This window comes from Salvelinus fontinalis, chromosome 10 (genome assembly GCF_029448725.1).
Source record: "Salvelinus fontinalis isolate EN_2023a chromosome 10, ASM2944872v1, whole genome shotgun sequence".
In the NCBI taxonomy this organism is placed as follows: domain Eukaryota; kingdom Metazoa; phylum Chordata; class Actinopteri; order Salmoniformes; family Salmonidae; genus Salvelinus; species Salvelinus fontinalis.
The window spans coordinates 28,498,536-28,518,971 of record NC_074674.1 but is presented as its reverse complement, the minus strand read 5'-3'; the positions used below and the strand labels follow the sequence as shown (position 1 = coordinate 28,518,971).

The 20,436-nt window shown below is 42.8% G+C and overlaps 1 protein-coding gene across 3 annotated transcripts; it reads right to left on the bottom strand.

Moving 5' to 3' along the window:
- Positions 1-90: 90 nt before the first annotated feature.
- LOC129863927 (cdc42 effector protein 2-like) lies at positions 91-20,382 on the bottom strand. 3 transcript variants are annotated; one of them, XM_055936366.1, is made up of 3 exons: positions 19,021-20,382; positions 18,494-18,663; positions 91-7,838 (listed from the first exon to the last, which is right to left on the bottom strand). In XM_055936366.1, the coding sequence occupies exon 3, from the start codon at positions 7,500-7,502 to the stop codon at positions 6,741-6,743; it is 762 nt and encodes a 253-aa protein (XP_055792341.1). In that variant the 5' UTR covers positions 7,503-7,838; positions 18,494-18,663; positions 19,021-20,382; the 3' UTR covers positions 91-6,740. The 3 variants fall into 3 exon arrangements, with proteins under 3 accessions (XP_055792341.1, XP_055792342.1, XP_055792339.1); XM_055936367.1 differs by lacking the exon at positions 18,494-18,663; XM_055936364.1 differs by lacking the exons at positions 18,494-18,663; positions 19,021-20,382 and adding an exon at positions 13,297-13,834.
- Between the last annotated feature and the right edge of the window lie 54 nt (positions 20,383-20,436).

The following is a 20,436-nucleotide window of genomic DNA, read 5'->3' as shown; positions in this document are numbered from 1 at the left end:
CAGTCTATTTATCACCACAAACCAATGCTGGCACTAAGACCGCACTCAACGAGCTGTATAAGGCATTAAGCAAACAAGAAAATGCTCATCCAGAGGCGGCGCTCCTTTTGGCCGGGGACTTTAATGCAGGGAAACTTAAATCTGTTTTACCTCATTTCTACCAGCATGTTACATGTGCAACCAGAGGGGGGGAAAAAACAAAAAAAACTCTAGACCACCTTTAATTCACACATAGCGACACATACAAAGCTCTCCCTCGCCCTCCATTTGGCAAATCTGACCATAACTCTATCCTCCTGATTCCTAATTACAAGTAAAAACTAAAGCAGGAAGTACCAACGACTTGCTCAATACAAAAGTGGTCAGATGATGCAGATGCTAAGCTACAGGACTGTTTTGCTACTGTATCACAGACTGAAATATGTTCCGGGATTCTTCCGATGGCATTGAGGAGTACATCAGTCACTGGCTTCATCAATAAGTACATTGATGACGTCGTCCCCACAGTGACCGTACATACATACCCATTTAAGTCATTACATTTACATTTAAGTCATTTAGCAGACGCTCTTGTCCAGAGCTACTTACAGGTACATACGTTCATCCTTTTTTTTTTTTTTTTTTGTACTGGCCCCCCGTGGGAAACGAACCCACAACTCTGGCATTGCAAGCGCCATGCTCTACCAACTGAGCTACACGGGACCCCAAACAGAAGCCATGGATTACAGGTAACATTTGGACTAAGCTAAAGGGTAGAGCTGCCACTTTCAAGGAGCGGGACTCTAACCCTTATAAGAAATCCCGCTATGCCATGCGAAGGACCATCAAACAGGCAAAGTGTAAATACAGGACAGATTGAATCCTACTGGCAAGATATGCAAATTTAGGGATGACATTCCAGCAACAAACGCTGACACTACACATCCAAGTATATCGGACCCAATTATGATAGACAAGAATTTTACTTTTGAATTCCGTAAAGTCAGTGTGGAAGAGGTGAAAAAATTATTGTTGTCTATCAACAATGACAAGCCACTAGGGTCTAACAATCTAGATGGAAAATTACTGTGGGATAATAGCAGGCGATATTGCCACTCCTATTTGCCACGTCTTTAATTTAAGCCAACTAGAGTGTGCCCTCAGGCTTGGAGGGAAGCTAAAGTCATTCCGCTACCCAAGAATAGTGAAGCCCCCTTTACTGGTTCAAATAGCAAACCAATCAGCCAGTTACCAACCCTTAGTAAACTTCTGGACAAAATTGTGATTGACCAGATACAATGCTATTTTACAGTAAACAAATTGACAAGGAAGGACACTCAACAAGCACAGCACTGACAACAAATGACTGATGATTGGCTGAGAGAAATTGATGATAAAATGATTGTGGGGGCTGTTTTGTTAGACTGCAGTGCAGCTTTTGACATTATTGAGCATAGTATGCTGCTGGAAAACCATATTTGTTATAGCTTTACACCCCCTGCTATAATGTGGATAAAGAGTTACTTGTCTAACAGAACGCAGAGGGTGTTCTTTAATGGAAGCCTATCAAATATAATCCAGTTAGAATCAGAAATTCCGCAGGGTAGCTGTTTAGGCCCCTTGCTTTGTTCAATTTTTACTAACGACATGCCACTGACTTCGAGTAAAGCCAGAGTTTCTATGTATGCGGATGACTCAACACTATACACGTCAGCTACTACAATGACTGAAATGACTGCAACACTCAACAAAGAGCTGCAGTTAGTTTGAGTGGGTGGCAAGGAATAAGTTAGCCCTAAATATTTCTTAAACTTAAGGCATTGTTTTTGGAACAAAACACTCACTAAACTCTAAACCTCAACTAAGTCCTGTAATAAATAATGTGGAAATTGAGCAAGTTGAGATGACTAAATTGCTTGTAGTAACATGAGATTGTAAACTGTCATGGTCAAAACATATTGATGCAGTAGTAGATAAGATGTGGAGAAGTCTGTCTATAATAAAGCAATGCTCTGCCTTCTTAACAACACTATCAACAAAGCAGGTCCTACAGGCCCTAGTTGTCACACCTTGACTACTGTTCAGTCGTGTGGGCAGGTGCCACAAAAAAAATACGGTACACAGAGAGCTAATATTAGTAATATGCATGTCAATCTCTCCTGGCTGAAAGTGGAAGAGCGATTGACTTCTTCACTACTTTATTTATGAGAGGCATTGGCATGTTGAATGCACCGAGCTGTCTAAACTACTGGCACACAGCTCAGACACCCATGCATACCCCACAAGACATGCCACAAGAGGTCTCTTCACAGTCCCCAAGTCCAGAACAGACTATGGGAGGCACACAGTACTACATAGAGGCATGACTACATGGAACTCTATTCCACATCAAGTAACTGACGCAAGCAGTAAATTAAAAAACGCCTTATGGAACAGCGGGGACTGTGAAGCAACACAAACATTGGCACAGACACACACAAGATAACATATGCACTATACATACACATGGATTTAGTACTGTAGATATGTGGTAGTGGTGGAGTAGGGGCCTGATGGCACACAGTGTGTTGTGAAATCTGTGAATGTATTGTAATGTTTTAAAATTGTATAAACCGCCTTAATTTTGCTGGACCCCAGGAAGAGTAGCTGCTGCTTTGACAGCAGCTAATGGGGATCCATAATAAATACAAACACTACACCTTCTCCGACGCTCGTCGGATTTGGCAGGGGTTCCAATCTATTACGGACTACAAAGGGAAGCACAGCCGTCAGTTGCCCAGTGACACGAGCCTACAAGACGAGCTAAATTACTTCTATGTGCGCTTTGAGGCAAGCAACACTGAATCATGCATGAGAGTACCAGGTGTTCCAGACAGCTGTGTAGAAATGAATTGTAAATGTATTTTTGGAGTCACTTTTATTGTAAATAATATAGAATGTTTGAGCACTTGTACATTAATTTGGAAGCTACCATGATTACGGAAAATCCTTAATGAACCGTGAATAATGATGAGTGAGAAAGTTAGAGTAGAGTTGTACTTTTGACTACTTTAATACACTAAGTGAATTTGTCCAAATACTTATACCTTCAAAATGGGGGGGACTACATACATAAAGTTATTTCATTTCTAAATGGTAAAACAAACAGTATGTATATGAAAAATACCCTAAAATAAAAAAGGTGACATTTTGTTCCATCGCCTCATAAAACATTTGATCTCAAATCCAAAATGGTGGAGTATAGAACCAAATTAAAAATTTTAGCTTCACTCTCCAAATAAATATGTAGGGAAGTGGAGCCTCATATCTGGTGATTCAGGTATTAGTGTAACAGTATAACTTTAAACCGTCCCCTCGCCCCGACACGGGCGCGAACCAGGGACCCTCTGCACACATCAACAACAGTCACCCACGAAGCAGCGTTACCCATCGCTCCACAAAAGCCGCGGCCCTTGCTGAGCAAGGGGCAACCCTACTTAATGTCTCAGAGCAAGTGACGTAACTGATTGAAATGCTACTAGCGCGCACCCGCTAACTAGCTAGCCATTTCACATCCGTTACACTCACCCCCCTTTCGACCTCCTCCTTTTCCGCAGCAACCAGTGATCCGGGTCAACAGCATCAGTGTAACAGTATAACTCTACGGCGTCCCCTCGCCCGGACACGGGCGCGAACCAGGGAACCTCTGCACACATCAACAACGGTTGCCCATGAAGCATCGTTACCCATCGCTCCACAAAGGCCGCGGCTCTTGCTGAGCAAGGGGCAACCCTACTTAATGTCTCAGAGCAAGTGACGTAACTGATTGAAATGCTACTAGCGCGCACCCGCTAACTAGCTAGCCATTTCACATCCGTTACATTAGCAGAAGCCAGTGCCATAGCAACTATGATAAACGGAGTGATGAAGGGTTTTGGCTCCGTATGCTGCAATCACTTTCTAAAACAACCAACACTTACTTGGAGGTCTAGACTAGTAGCTATATACAATAGGAAACATGCCAAAATAACTTGAGTTCAGTTGTTGTGGGAGGCATACCATGCATATCACAACTTAAAAAGTAACACCAAAGTATGTTACCATAGTCATTAGGTGCAGCATACGACTGACTAGATTGTAAAAATCGGGATTTATAGCAGTTGGAGGAGCCAGTGAAGGTTAGTAGTGTTGATGTCAGTCTGTCAACAGGTGCTGTCCCAAACTCTGCAGGAGAGCCTGACGTACTGTACTGCACCGTACAGCTCCCCTGTCACGAAGTGGCTGGCTGCAGATCTGACTGTCAACAGAGCTCCAGAGTAAACAGACACAGGCTTACGTAACGCCATTCTGGCCTGGCCACGGTCAGCAGGACAGACTGCACTGCAGGCTCTGGCTCCAGACAGACTGCACTGCAGCACATCCTCTCTCTCTCTGGCTCCAGACAGACTGCACTGCAGCACATCCTCTCTCTCTCTGAGTCCGGACAGACTGCACTGCAGCACATCTTACCATAACCTTTCTCTCTCTCTCTCAGAGTCCAAACACTGCACAGCAGCACATCTAATCACATCCTCTCTCTCTCTATGCAACATATGTCTATTAATACAGTCCTCTTCTCAACATGTCAGCTATGGAGCCCAAGTTATTTTCCATCTAATTTAGTAATTACTTGAGCATGCACAGGGTGCACAGGAGGCTGTTGAGGGGAGGATGGCTCATAATAATGGCTGGAACGGAGTGAATAGAATTGTATCAAACACGTGAAAACCCTTTATTTGATGTGTTCGATATCATTCCATTTATTCCGTTCCAGCCATTACTATGATTTACTCCTGAGTGGGGCAGCAGTCTAAGGCACTGCATCTCAGTGTTAGAGGCGTCACTACAGACCCTGGTTTGATCCCGGGCTGTATCACAACAGGCCGTGATCGGGAGTCCCATAGGACAGCGCACAATTAGCCCAGCGTCGTCCGGGTTAGGGGAGGGTTTGGCCGGGGTAGGCAGTCATTGTAAAATAAGAATTTTTGCTTAACTGACTTGCCTAGTTAAATAACTTTTTTTTTTCTTTAAATGAGCCCATCCTCCTCAATTAAGGTGCCACTGGCTGCCTGTGACAGGGTGGATATGTATGGAGTGAGAACATTAGATTTTGATAGATTTGATCTGATGAGTTGATATCCAAAAGTAAACAGAAATTATAGAGCAGTTTAAAAGCTGTAATTAATGTAGTTATATGCAGTTACAATGCCAATAGGTTTATAGTGCTTTAGTAAGTGTGTAAAAGTAACAAAACATTTGATCTAATATGAGATTAATCAAATATAATAATATAATGATATTGTTTAGCGTTATGCATAAATGTAGTGTATGTTAGCCTACAGTAGGACATGTAATGTATAGAACCCCTGTTGGGTACATTATAACGGTATCCAGCGTTTTCTGCCATTCTTAAGGTAGACCTGCACATCATTTGTCCACCGTTATCAAAGAACCAACGTATGTTCTAAATTATATTATCATTTCACTTTTGAAATCATTTGTACAATGTTGAAGTGAATCAGTGCACCTCTGGGTGGAAATAATAAAGCATTTCTTATTGGGTTTGTGAAGAATCATTAACCTGTTATCATTATCCAGTTGATTGCTACATTGTTATTGATGTAATACTGAAATAGAAAAATATATACCCCATGCAGCAATTGGTGTTCCAGCAACTCTACGCTGTATTGTACTGCAAACACTGAAGTATCTTGAAACTAGAATTCCAAATAACATTGGTAATAGTCTGATTGTGAACTTTTCTGTGTTGGTACAGAGAAAGTTGGAGCAACACAAGGACTTGGATGGCTACAGCGGTGAGATAATCTCTTTATGAGCAGTCTCAGGTTGTGAATCAAAACGTAACAGTACTCCAAGCGTGTCCAACATCCCAATGACCAGAGCCTGAGAGCCAGTAAAAACAGAGAGCTTTGTTCTGTAGATCTGCTGAAAGGACGACAGATATGGAACTGCACTCTCCAACACTCAGTGTCTCTCCTGAAACAAAGTTAGAACTTTCACAATCTTGCAGTAAAAAATGAACAAAAGCTGAAAACTGAGACAGACTCAGGGAGGTGATCTCCTCTCCCACTCTGGCTCTCTGTCCTTGCAGAGATGACATCATCCCTGTCGTACAGTTCATCTTTCCGTAAGTGTGTGTCTTTGAGAACAATAACCCCAACCAAGTAGAGTCTGAATAGAATAGCTTCATAAACTGGATAAATCTGTATGACACGCGCAGCAAACTGTGATCTTCGGAGTACGTACAGCAGTCTACAGCTCAGGTGCAGTAAAAAAAAAATATCTAACACCGACATTCAGGTTTTACCATATCCTTCCCACTGACATATTACCCCAAACATATATATATATATATATATATATATATATGCTGACCTCAGTTCCTGACCAGCAGTGTATTCTTTCCCCAGTCTCTTCATGTACTCTTTGGAGGAAGGGCAGAGGAGATTTAACAGTCAGCTTTTGGCTCATGTCACCTCAGTAGACAACACTTCCTACATTAAGTAATTCAAATATGGAAAAGTGTAGAAAGATATTCAATATCAATTAAAACACTAACAGAAACTGATGTTAAGTTCCAGAAAAAAAAGCACTTAATATGAGCAAACTACTGTACAAACCCAGCCTTGTGATCAAGCAAGGCCTGGTTGAGGTCAGAACCTCCTGTGTTACACTACGAAAGACAGTAAAAGGACAGAGGACCGAGGGAGGACTTCTCATGGTCAGGTGTAGAGCTCTTGCCGTCCTCCCTGCAGACAGGTTCCGTTGAGGCCGTTGAGGCGCTGGCGGTCCATGATCTGCAGCACGTCATCCAGGATGGAGGGTCCCAGGTCCAGGTGCAGGGAGAGCAGGGAGCCTGCGTTGGACAAGTAGGGACGCTCCTGAACCCGGTCATCCAGATAGGGGTCCTGGATACACACATCATCGTCTGATGGAAATCTGGGAGAGGGTGGGCAGAACTGGGAAGTCTTGCTGGGAGTCTGGGCCAAGGGGGAGTCCAGGCCTGGGTGATGGGACATCAGGATCTTGTCATCCAGGTGCAGTCGAGGAGGTTTGGGTGGGGGGGCTAAGTTCTGAGGCGGGTGGGGGACAGTGGGGGGTACAGAGGTGACGGGCAGGGTGATGGCCTGCAACCCTCCAATGACGGGCAAAGAGAGGGCGTTCTTCAGAAGGGGGGAGCTATCTGAGGAGGCTGTGTGTCCACTGATGCTGGCAGTACGGCTGAACTGGAAGGGCTCTGCGTACATGGAAGAGCGCTGGGATATGCTGTCGCCCTGCTGCCCAGGGAGCAGGTGGAACTTCCCCTCCAGGAAGGACAGGTCCCCAAATAGGTCGTCCTCCCCCCCGCCGCTGCCAATGTGGATGGTGTGGCGGAAGTCCCCAAGCGGAGGACTGATCATGTCCGAGGAGAGAAGGTCCCGCAGCTTTTCTTTCTTACCCTTCCTGCTCCGCCTCTTCAGGTATATGGGCGCCTTGGTGGACATGTCTGGAGCCCTCCCTGGGCAGCAGAGACTCAACTCCTGCAACAACGTGAGGGGTGGTGGGGGGGAGAGGAGGCTGGGCAAAGCTTCTCTGAATCAGACACAGGAAAGAGGAGAGGGAACCAGGCTGGCTGGCTGAGCTATTAACAGTCAGGCCTGGTGCTCAGGGAGGACTGCTACTTCTGCAGCCAGCTTTACTGATAGTAGTGAATAGTCCCAAATAAAGTCCACATCACTCTCTTGTAACAGCGCTTCACAGTGAGTAAGAAGTGAGGATGGCACGACGACTGTTGGAGAGGTTTTTTAGTGAGGTCCGCGCACTGTGTCAATCACCTCCCACTGCGGAAACAAGCAGAAGAAAGCCATTAGTTTTATATTCTATCATAGAAACGTTGCTCTAAAATGCATGCTATATAAACATGGAGGAACAATACTCTCACAATATTACATGACGTCTGATGTTCAGAAACTTAATATGTAAGGAAAATAAACACTCAAGTGTAAAAAACAACAACCGTGACACATAACAGAGACCCCTTAGGTCTAGTTTGATAGAGTTGAGCTGAAATATTTCCATCGTATCATATCAACAGGACATAAAATAATCACTCAGTCTATTGTTGTTGGCAATGCAGCATGGGAAAAGTTTCTTATATGGTGAATGCCAGAATGAATGAATCAGGATGCACTGCTGAGGAGTGATATGTGAGTGTGAATAAGAGAGGACACTTTCAGTAGCATGCCTTGTGGACGAGAGAGAGTTAGCCTGGTTTAAACCTATTTAGGGAGCTTTAGTGAGGCAGGTGTGTGTCAGGCTGGCAGACAGTAGTTCTGAAGGAGGCAGATTAAAGTGCTGCTGCTGCTCAGTGAGGGCCTTGGTCAAGCAGAGCAGGAAAACCTGGGTATGAGAGAGAGGGCATGACTTGACATTAACTATTGCTTCTTAGGTTACAGCTATGAGATAGGGATAGCTTTACAGTAGCACCACTGAGTGCCCAGGAGGAGCTTGAGCCTCAGGCACTCACAGAATATTTACTTTAATGTTCGCTGTCAGCTACTGTGCACATAGATCACTCTGCAACAAAAACAAAACAACGTCTCCCCTCTACCAGCATACGAAACACAATACCTGACCTCAACGTGTATGTCAAGTATACAATGGTACTACTAAATAAAATCCCCAAAAAGGTACCAGAAGAGACAATATGTCACATGATGTCAAGGCTGTAGAATGAGAGGAACTGGTCGAACCAACTTGATCGAAGCTCTGCTGAACCAGAACAGAGTGCATTCTGGTTGGTGACAGATAGCACAGAAATACATTGTTAACTAACAGAGAGAAAGAGAGTGAGTTAATTTTCCCTTTGTACTTCAACTATTTGCACATTGTTAAAACACAGTACATACAGTTGAAGTTGGAAGTTTACATACACTTATGTTGGAGTCATTAAAACTCGTTTTTCAACCACTCCACAAATTCCTTGTTAACAAACTATAGTTTTGGCAAGTCGGTTAGGACATCTACTTTGTGCATGACAAGTAATTTGTCCAACAATTGTTTACAGACAGATTATTTCACTGTATCACAATTCCAGTGGTTCAGAAGTTTACATACACTAAGTTGACTGTGCCTTTAAACAGCTTGGAAATTCCAGAAAATTATGTCATGGCTTTAGAAGCTTCTGATAGGGTAATTTACATAATTTGAGTCAAGTGGAGGTGTACCTGTGGATGTATTTCAAGGCCTACCTTCAAACTCAGTGCCTCTTTGCTTGACATCATGGGACAGTCTAAAGAAATCAGCCAAGACCTCAGAAAAAAAAATTATAGACCTCCACAAGTCTGGTTCATCCTTGGGAGCAATTTACAAATGCCTGAAGGTACCACGTTCATCTGTACAAACAATAGTACGCAAGTATAAACACCATGGGACCACGCAGCCGTCATACCGCTCAGGAAGGATATATGAACGTACTTTGGTGCAAAAAGTGCAAATCAATCCCAGAACAACAGCAAAGGACCTTGTGAAGATGCTGGAGGAAACAGGTACAAAAGTATCTATATCCACAGTAAAACGAGTCCTATATCGACATAATCTGAAAGGCAGCTCAGCAAGGAAGAAGCCACTGCTCCAAAACTGCCAGACTACGGTTTGTAACTGCACATGGGGTCAAAGTTTGTACCTTTGGAGAAATGTCCTCTGATCTGATGAAACAAAAATAGAACTGTTTGGTCATAATGACCATTGTTATGTTTGGAGGAAAACGGGGGAGGCTTGCAAGCTGAAGAACACCATCCCAACTGTGAAGCAGGGGGTGGCAGCATCATGTTGTGGGGGTGCTTTGCTGCAGAAGGGACTGGTGTACTTCACAAAATAGATGACATCATGAGGAAGGACAATTATGTGGATATATTGAAGCAACATCTCAAGACATCAGTCAGGAAGTTAAAGCTTGGTCACAAATGGGTCTTCCAAATGGACAATGACCCCAAGCATACTTACAAAGTTGTGGCAAAATGGCTTAAGGACAACAAAGTCAAGGTATTGGAGTGGCCATCACAAAGCCCTGACCTCAATCCTATAGAAAATATGTGGGCAGAACTGAAAAAGCGTGTGCGAGCAAGGAGGCCTACAAACCTGACTCAGTTACACCAGGAAGAATGGGCCAAAATTCACCAAACTTATTGTGGGAAGCTTGTGGAAGGCTACCTGAAATGTTTGACCCAAGTTAAACAATTTAAAGGCAATGCTACCAAATACTAATTGAGTGTATGTAAACTTCTGACCCACTGGGAATGTGATGAAAGAAATAAAAGCTGAAATAAATAATTCTCTACTATTATTCTGACATTTCACATTCTTAAAATAAAGTAGTGATCCTAACTGACCTAAGACAGGGAATTTTTATTAGGATTAAATGTCAGGAATTGTGAAAAACTGAGTTTAAATGTATTTGGCTAAGGTGTATGTAAACTTCCGACTTCAACTGTAGCTAATAATATAACATTTAAAAATGCCTTTATTACTTTGCGATAGACAGAGGGTAGCAGTGCCAACTGAATCACTGGTCTGTGGAAATAATGACAGAGAGAGACGTGCCTCATCTCTAGCTGCATTCTGTTTGGCCACAGTGAAAAAGTCTCTCTCAGACATGCCATTGTGGACCCAGACTGTGTACGTGAATACTTTGCAATGGTCTAAAGCACACAATCAATCTGTTTCATTCAAACGAGTGTAACCGATGTAAAATGGCTATCTAGTTAGCAGTGGTGCGCGCTAATAGCCTTTCAATCGGTGACGTCACTTGCTCTGAGACCTTGAAGTAGTGGTTCCTCTTGCTCTGCAAGAGCCGCGGCTTTTGTGGAGCGATGGGTAACGATGACTGTTGTTGTGTGCAGAGGGTCCCTGGTTCATGCCCGGGTCGGGGCGGGGGAACGGAGAAAAGTTATACTGTTACACGAGCAGGGTAGAAGACGCATCAGGATGATTAGAATTTAATATTGCAGTTGGATAATTCACTGAAAAGGTTTGGAAAAAACAACATTGTAATGAGATTCTAGCCTTGTCGCAGATCCCTTGTCTTGTTCGTATGGAAAAGCTATACATCTGCTGACCAGACTAACGAAATTCCTTTGCCTCCATAAAATGTATTTGTCAGAGTTAATCACTCTAATCAAAGGTCAATAGTATTCAATGCTGGTAACAATGGGTTTGAAAAGACTTATACACATACTGTGTTTAAATATCATGTATGTTTAACACAAAACTATTTTTCCCTTTCACATAGGCCTACTCACTCAAACATAGTATGCACGCACACTCACCGAGTGAGCGCTTCTCTTGCACATACTGTAGTAAGCAGTTTCCAAGGCCTGTCAGGCACATTTGAAAGAGTGCTTCAGTGCTTTGTCAACAAAAAGCAGCTAAGATCTTGGCAGACCAGTGGGATTAAAGACTGGTCGTGGTCTCATGATAGGCTTTTTTTTTGCACCGGTTCAGAAACAAAGACAGACGACTACTCAAGTGCAACCGTCTCGGAGGCCAGGGTGACCACCAGGGTTGACATAAACCCCAACCGCAGATACAGCCACTGGCACAGCCCAGCCAAGAGCCAAAGCTGAGGGACATCTTACCTGAGCTGTTACTTCAGACACATTGGCCATGTGAGTTGTGTGTGACATCACTGCTCCCATTATCCAAGGTGATGAAGGAGTCAATGTTGTGGAGACAGTCTTTCTCCAAAAAGCAACCAGAGCTTGACCATAGAGGTGCCACATCAAGGAGCCACATCAAGGAGCCACAGCAAAGAGCCACAGCCACAGTGGAATAAATATAATGCAGACAAACACGTGGTTTCCATTCCAGACATTACAATGAGTGCGTCCTCCTATAACACCTCCGCACCAGCCGCCACATAGCTCTTTGTTTCCAGACATTTTATCATGCATGGTATTTTCCTATTTTTCGTAATTCAGTTCCAGTTTTCACAAAAAGTGGGGAAAACACAGGCAGAATAAGATTGAACTGAGAACCTCACTGAAGTACTTTCAACGCAATTTCAAGGAGGTAAAAAAAATATCCTGGAAAAATAAACATAGGATTCTGAAGGGTCTGTTTTGACATGCCCATATTTTCCAAAAATGTACAGCTTCTTCTTGTTTCCAACAAGCAAGACGAGAGCTGGATCCATGAAATTACCAGGCTTTGTAAGCCAGTTCTTAACTGCCACAGCTGAGATAGAACAATGCTTGGTGAAGCCCTTGAAAAGCTTGTTCCTTTGTTAGATATTGTATGGGACATACTGTCACAACATGTTTGTCCCAGGCTGCCATTGACAGAACTCACACAAAGAGAACTCAGAGGTCTAAGGAGGACATTGTTCACCCAGAACATACTGTTGACTGCAACCGAGTGCTTTTTTGAACAATGCTCGCAGTGTCACCATTCAAATGACTCTGTCACAGGAGGCCAGTGAGAGACAACATGCCTCAATGATTGTAGGGATGATCATGTCATTCAGAGTTTGAAAGAGTTTAACTGCTACAGGGCTGGAGAATTATGGTCTGCTTGAAAGAAGTCAGGTGGTAGAAAAAAACATCTCACAAGCCACTCCTGAAAGTGATTAGTAGATCTGGAGCAGAATGTCTTTTGGATGGTATTTTAGATTCCTTTCTCATGATACAAACAGAACCAGACAGACAATTCTTTCAAAAATCCTTACCTATTAAGGATAATTTGGGAATGCTCAACTAGGGTAGGAAAGGGTTGTGTGATGTTTGGTCAACAATAATAGAACAGTAGAATTTGCATAAACACACTACCCCAAATCCAGCTCTGTCCCAAGAAGATGACAAGTTTCTATCAACACATACTTCGTCAACAAATACAGGACAAATGAAGAGTAAATTCAGATAAGCAGAAGGGAACAGGTCATTCTCAATGATGATGAATGATTTTATATATTGTTCGAAATGTTCCCTAGTATCTAGACTATCATTTAATAGAGGTGTGCTGCAGTATAACACAACACGCACACACTCCCTAAAGGGTTGACTAATGGGCTAACAGAAATATAGAATCCTCAAAATAAGAGATGAGTCCAATTTGGTCACATTAAACATCGTCTGTAAAACTCTGACGTTTGATGAGGTAGATAATGTCGGAGGACGGTTTTCCGCAGTACCTCTCCTATTTCTAGGATACCTAGGTTAGATTTTATATCATGTCTACTCGTTACACGCATCTTAGTTGCTATACGCAGCATTCAAGGAGGTAGAATAGATTAGATCTGCTTACCTCACCGATGCCAGATGTCCGATATGACATAGAGCAGGGGTCGGATATTTGAGTGTGCGTAAATAATGTCATAAGTCCCTGTGCTTGGCGAGCGTAGGTGCCTGCACCTGACAAATAACCGCTTCTTCATTTGATACCATGATCCATAGGCTGCTAAAGCGACGATGTGCTGATATCGTAGAATCAGAGATGCGCTATACCTCTTATCGCTTTTTCACTTTGCTTAGAGCGCGCGCTTAAATAATGGTGAATAGCTGGAAACTCTGTCACTGGATTTCGCGCAGAACACTTTGATGGCCTATTCCTCAGGGTCCCACAGTGCGCATATCACCTTAACAAACTCCCGATGGTAAAAAATAAATAAAACGACAGTTCTCCTCAGTGAACATTCCACGAAAGAGCTGTAATCCAGGGCGGGCTTCTCCTTCTCGGGTGGACTATATGTCTTCCTCGTTCCTACAAATTCCGACACATCATGCGCTTCCGTCGCTGTTCAGATGTGCGCGCACACTGACTCACAGTTACACCCGGTGTTCGTCAGTGGAATCACACAACTCTTTTTGACACAGGGGAGTTGGCTTTGGAGAGCTATTCATTAACACATATTTGTTTACTTGGAATCCCCAATCAATCATTTGGAACAATTGAAATAGTGCAATCATAATCTCACATTAAAATCTCACATTAAAAAGTTACAAATAATGTACCTATTATAGAAGATAAGATCGAGAGGAGTGAGTCAAACCATACGAATAGACCTGTAAGGAAGGCGAGCAAAAAGGGCTAACTAATGCTACTGTGTGCCTGGTGCCCAAATCTGTGCCAAACGTGCATGACACATTTGGCGGGAAGGAAACCGTTATAGCTGTTCCATTCTGATACCAACGAAAGACTACAACGGGCATCAGTCTATGCTGTGTCATTTTGAAATATTCTGTGGTCAGTTGCCATTTCCTTAAACGTACCTTATAAATGTAATATTAAGTCTCACAGGCCTATAATATTCACATGTATTTGATTTTGAAGCTAATTATGTTAACATAGGTATGTGTAAGAAAACAACCTGGTTCCTCTGAATCCAATGTAAACCTATGTAACTCAAAGTTTGAGCTAGTCTACCACGGCATGCTCCCACGGCAGTACCGGGTGGATGTGCGGGTTACGAGGTAATTGAGGTAGAAATATACAGTGCATTCGGAAACTATTCAGACACTGACTTTTTTTCACATTTTGTGAAGTTACAGCCGTATTCCAAAATGGATTTTTTTTTTCTTCCCCTTAATCAATCTATACAAAATACCCCATAACTACAAAGCAAGAACAGGTTTTTTAAAATAATAAATAAAAAAAACTAAAACATCACATTTACATAAGTATTCAGACCCTTCACTCAGTAATTTGTTGAAGCACCTTTGGCAGTGATTACAGCCTCAAGTCTTCTTGGTTATGACACATGCTTGGCACCCCTGTATTTGAGGAATTTATCCATTCTTCTCTGCAGATCCTCTCAAGCTCTGTCAGGTTGGATGGAGAGCGTCGCTGCACAGCTATTTTCAGATCTCTCCAGAGATGTTCGATCAGGTTCAATGTTCGATCGGGCTCTGGCTGGGCCACTCAAGGACATTGAAAGACTTGTCCCAAAGCCACTCCGCCTTTGTCTTGGCTGTGTGCTTAGGGTCGTTGTCCTGTTGGAAGAACCTTCACCCCCAGTCGGAGGTTCTGAACGCTGTAGAGCAGGTTTTTATCAAGGATCTCTGTGTACTTTGCTCTGTTCATTTTTCCCTCAATCCTGACTAGTCTCCAAATCCCTGCCGCTGAAAAACATCCCCACAGCATGATGCTGCCACCACCATGCTTCACCGTAGGGATGGTGCCAGGTTTCCTCCAGACGTGACGCTTGGCATTCAGGCCAAAGAGTTCGATCTTGGTTTCATCAGACCAGAGAATCTTGTTATTCATGGTCAGAGTCTTTTGGTGCCTTTTGGCAAACGCCAAGTGGACTGTCATGTGCCTTTTACTGATGAGCGGCTTCCGTATGACCACTCTACCATAAAGGCCTGATTGGTGGAGTGCTACAGAGATGGTCTCCACAGTGGAACTCTGTCAGAGTGACCATTGGGTTCTTGGTCATCTCCCTGACCAAGGCCCTTCTCCCCTGATTGCTCAGTTTGGCCAGCTCTAGGAAGAGTCTTGGTGGTTCCAAACTTCTTCCATTTAAGAATGATGGAGGCCACTGTTCTTGGGCACCTTCAATGCTGCAGAAATGTTTTGGTACCCTTCCCCAGATCTGTGCCTCGAGTCTCATAGCAAAGGGTCTGAATACTTCTGTAAATAAGGTATAAGTTTATTTTTTATTTTGCAACAATTTCTAAAAACCTGTTTTCGCTTTGTCATTATAAGGTATTGTATGTAGATTGATGAGGAAAATGTATCATTTAATCTATTTTAGAATAAGGCTGTAATATAAAAAAAAAAGTGAAACAAATCAAGGGGTCTTAAAATACTTTCCGAATGCTCTGTACATACAGTATAGGTAAGGGTAAAGTAACTAGGCAACAGGATAGATAATAAACAGCGTATGTGATGAGTCAAAAGAGTTAGTGCAAAAAGGGTCAATGCAAATAGCGCAGGTAGCTATTTGGTTAACTATTGCCAGTCTTATGGCTTGGGGGTAGACGCTGTTCAGGGTCCTGTTGGTTCCAGCCTGTGGGTGGATCAGGTACTGCTTGGCGTGTGGTAGCAGAGAGAACAGTCTATAACTTGAGTGGCTGGAGTCTGACAATTTTTAGAGCCTTCCTCTGTGCCTTGTTTAGAGGTCCTGGATGGCAGGGAGCTCTGCCCCGGTGATATACTGGGCCATATGGACTACCCTCTGTAGCGCCTTGTGGTCAGATGCCTAGCAGTTGTCATACCAAGCGATAATGCAGCCAGTCAAGCTGCTCACAGTGGTGCAGCTGTAGACTTTTTGATGATCCAAGGGCCCGTGCCAAATCTTGTCAGCCTCCTGAGAGGGAAGAGGCATTGTCGTACCTTCTTCACGACTGTGTTGGTGTGTTTGGGCCATGTTATTTCCTTAGTGATATGGACACAGAGGAACTTGAATCTCTCGACCACTACAGATGCATCGATGTGGATGGGGGCGTTCTCGGCCCTCCATTTCCTGTAGTTCACGATCAGCTCCTTTGTCTTGGTGACGTTGAGAGTGAGGTTGTTGTCTTGGCACCACACTACCAGGTCACTGACCTCCTCCCTATAGGCTGTCTCATCGTCATCATTGACCAGGCCTACCACCGTTGTGTCGTCAGCAAACTTAATGATTGTGTTGAAGTCATGCATGGCCAAGCAGTCATGGCTGAACAGGGAGTACAGGAGGGGACTAAGCACACAACAGAGGGGCCCCCGTGTTAAGGGTCAGCGTGGAGGATTTGTTGTTCCCTGCCCTCATCACCAGGGGGCAGCCCGTCAGGACACAGTAAACCTTCTTGCCACAGCTCGCATTGATGTGCCATCCTGGATGAGCTGCACTACCTGAGCCACTTGTGTGGGTTGTAGACTCCGTCTCATGCTACCACTAGAGTGAGAGCACCGCCAGCATTCAAAAGTGACCAAAACATCAGCCAGGAAGCATAGGAACTGAGAAGTGGTCTGTGGTCACCACCTGCAGAATCACTCCTTTATTGGGGGTGTCTTGCTAATTGCCTATAATTTCCACCTTTTGTCTATTCCATTTGCACAACAGCATGTGAAATTTATTGTCAATCAGTGTTACTTCCTAAGTGGACAGTTTGATTTCACAGAAGTGTGATTGACTTGGAGTTACATTGTGTTGTTTAAGTGTTCCCTTTATTTTTTTGAGCAGTGTAGTATGGTCTGCAGCTTATCATGAGGTATTCTAACTCAGGAAAGCAAAAACTCTCGTGCACCAGTTGTTGTTAAACTTTGGGATCTGTGTCCCTTTCACAGGACGGTTGAGCTAACGTAGGCTAATGCGATTAGCATGAGGTTGTAAGTAACAAGAAAACTTCCCAGGACATAGACATATCTGATATTGGCAGAACGCTTAAATTATTGTTAATCTAACTGCACTGTCCAATTTACAGTAGCTATTACAGTGAAAGAATACCATGCTATTGTTTGAGGAGTGTGCACAATTTTGAACATGAAAAGTTATTAATAAACAAAATCAGGCACATTTGGGCAGTCCTGATACTAAATGTTGAACATAAATGCAATGGTTCATTGGATCAGTCTAAAACTTTCCACATACACTGATACCATCTAGTGGCAAAAATCTAAATTGCACCTGGGCTGGAATAATACATTATGGCCTTTCTCTTGCATTTCAAAGATGGTACTACAAAAAAATACAAAAGAATGGTTGGTTTTTTCTTTGTATTATCTTTTACCAGATCTATTGTGTTATATTCTACTACATTCCTTTCACATTTCCATAAACTTCAGTGTTTGCTTTCAAATTGTACCAAGAATATGCATATCCTTGCTACAGGCAGTTAGAGTTGGGTGTCATTTTAGGCAATACATTTTTTTATTTAAAAATAGAGCTAATCCTTAACCGGTTTTAACAAAGAGACACACCCCTCCCTCATCTTACTCAAGGCTGCTGACCGGTCTTGACAATACATTGAAAAACCCAGCGAGATGTATATGATCAATATCCTTGTTTAGCCACGACTCTGTGAAACAGAATATTACAGTTCTTCAGGTCCCGTTGATAGGATAGTTTCGAACGAGCTCAAAACATTAGCCATGATTTAAGATAAGAATAGTGATTACCACCATGTGCCCTTTAAGCAACGACAGCAAACACGTGGTGAACATAAGAGGTATAGTACAATGACGGCAGCATTTAAAAAATGCAACAACCCTCCTCTGAAAGCTATTTGGGCATTGATTCAACAAACATGTCATAACGTCTGTTTTTAATAACATCTGAACTTCAACCAAAGCATGTGCAGGCCATTTTTTTAAGGATTTCATCAACTGTAAAATCAAAGCTGTTCATACAATCTGAGTGTAGCCTACACATGGTTGGGTTGAAGCAGATTTTGAGTAGAGGCCTACTAACAAGGCTGTAGGAGGAACAGTTCTGGTCCGGATAAGGGCAGACTAACTATTGTATTTTCCCCTTCCTCCTTTCCATACAGCCCAAATGTTGGGGAATGTTTGTTTCACCAACCTGTGTTCATGTGGTAGCCTGAGCTTTAGTCCTTTCAGGATCTGTTCTTTTAGTTCCTTTCCCACCAGGTCCTTGGTGGGAAAGACGTGTACTTTCAGCTCTCCTGTGTTCAGACTGTGTTCATCTCCCCTCCCAGTGCTTGCCTTGCTGTCATGCATAATGCATAAGAGCTTAAGCAAGAAAAAAAAGTATTTTCAATTGTTGGGAAAGGGCTCGTAAGTAAGCATTTCACGATAAAGACTACATCTGTTGTATTGGGGCGCATGTGACAAATACAATTTGATTTGAAATGCAAACACAAGCCCACAGATTTTTGCTTACTAGAGAAAGTATGAGTGATTATGAAACCATTTCAATCAAAACAGTTAACTAGGTTTCTGGAAAATCAAAACACATTTTATAAATCCATTTACACTCAAGAAAAATGTTTAACAGTGAGATGATAAAAAAAGCAAATTACATAACACAGAAGCTTTCCCAAAGCACACAAATAACATTATGTATGATCATACTCTAAACTCGCTTACCAGTTTGATTGAATAGGATCCTGAGTGTTCAAAACCCAGTCAAAGACACATTCATTTCATCATCAACCTTTCATGAAGGCATGAAAAACTAGACAACTTCTCCTTTTTTAACTCCATTTACAACATGTATCCCGTTCTTTTCTAATCATGTCAGTTTTTAATTGTTGATATTCGGTTGATCAGTACCACGCCAAAGGCAATTTGTTTGGGAGAGCTGAATCCTTCCACAGCAGTGTGACCTCCTTGTCTTTTCTCTAGGAGCTTAAACGGTTGCTGGGTAACAGGCCATTGTTAGGTTAATAAAGTGGGTACCTAAAAGAAGGGGGGCTCAGGCGCTTTTTAAAATTGCCTCAATATATTGTAGCTAGTTGCCAAGGTATCCAAGACACTTGATTAATTGTGGTTGTTATGGCCATTGACACATCTTTATTAACAGAAAGAATGAAGATTGAAAAGTGACAGTTTAGATTAGAGTTTATATCATGCCTACAAGCTCTTTTGAACACCATGTAAATGCCATTGACCCTCTTCTTAGAAATCAGAATTATGAAGCAGAGAATGAAGAGTCTTCATTTGCTTACTCAAAATAGAAATCATCCAATGTATGACCACCACACTTAAATCAGTCATTCACTTACTGGTACAGTTAAATAATAAAATCAACTGAGAACGCGCAAATATTATATAGACCCCTAATACTAACTATGATCAACAAACTCAGTTCCTGCTCTTCTCAGTCTTCTCCACAAATACCTGCACATCAGAGGAGGCTGGTGGGAGGAGCTATAGGAGGACAGGCTCATTGTCAGAGGAAGGCCCAAAAAAATTGGAAAAGACCCAGTCACCGAAGTCATCTAACTAGTGTATTTAGACAAAGTTTACCTACGGGTAGTGTATGCCCACGGGCAACTTGTCTTGGTACCCCCTTTACCCACAATCAAACAAACACCATCACCAAGACAATACTCACAGGTGGGACAAAGTGACCTGTAGGTGTAAAAACAAACAAGAGCTCAAAGAGAGAGATATTGCGAGAGAATGAGACACAAAGAGATCGAACTCTAGTGAAAACCTGTATCCGTAACACTCCCACCCTTAAAGGAGCAACCCTAGGGGGGATTGCGAACAAAGAATTTACAATGAATACCCACAAGACCAACAAACAAAGTTAACCCAACGAAACATACACACGAGACAAAGCATCTGCTACTACGTTATCAGAACCCTTTTTGTGGCGGATCTCCAAATTATAATTTTGCACAATAAGAGCCCAACGCATAAGGCGCTGGTTCTGGTTGTACATACAGTGGAGAAACACTAGGGGGTTATGGTCAGTATATGCCATCACTGGTAGGGCACTGGAACCAATATAAACTTCAAAGTGTTGCAGAGCTAACAACAAAGCAAGAGCTTCTT

Coding starts and splice junctions, on each gene's coding strand:
- LOC129863927 (XM_055936366.1), bottom strand. CDS start 7,502: ATGTCCACCAAGGCGCCCATATACCTGAAGAGGCGGAGCAGGAAGGGT.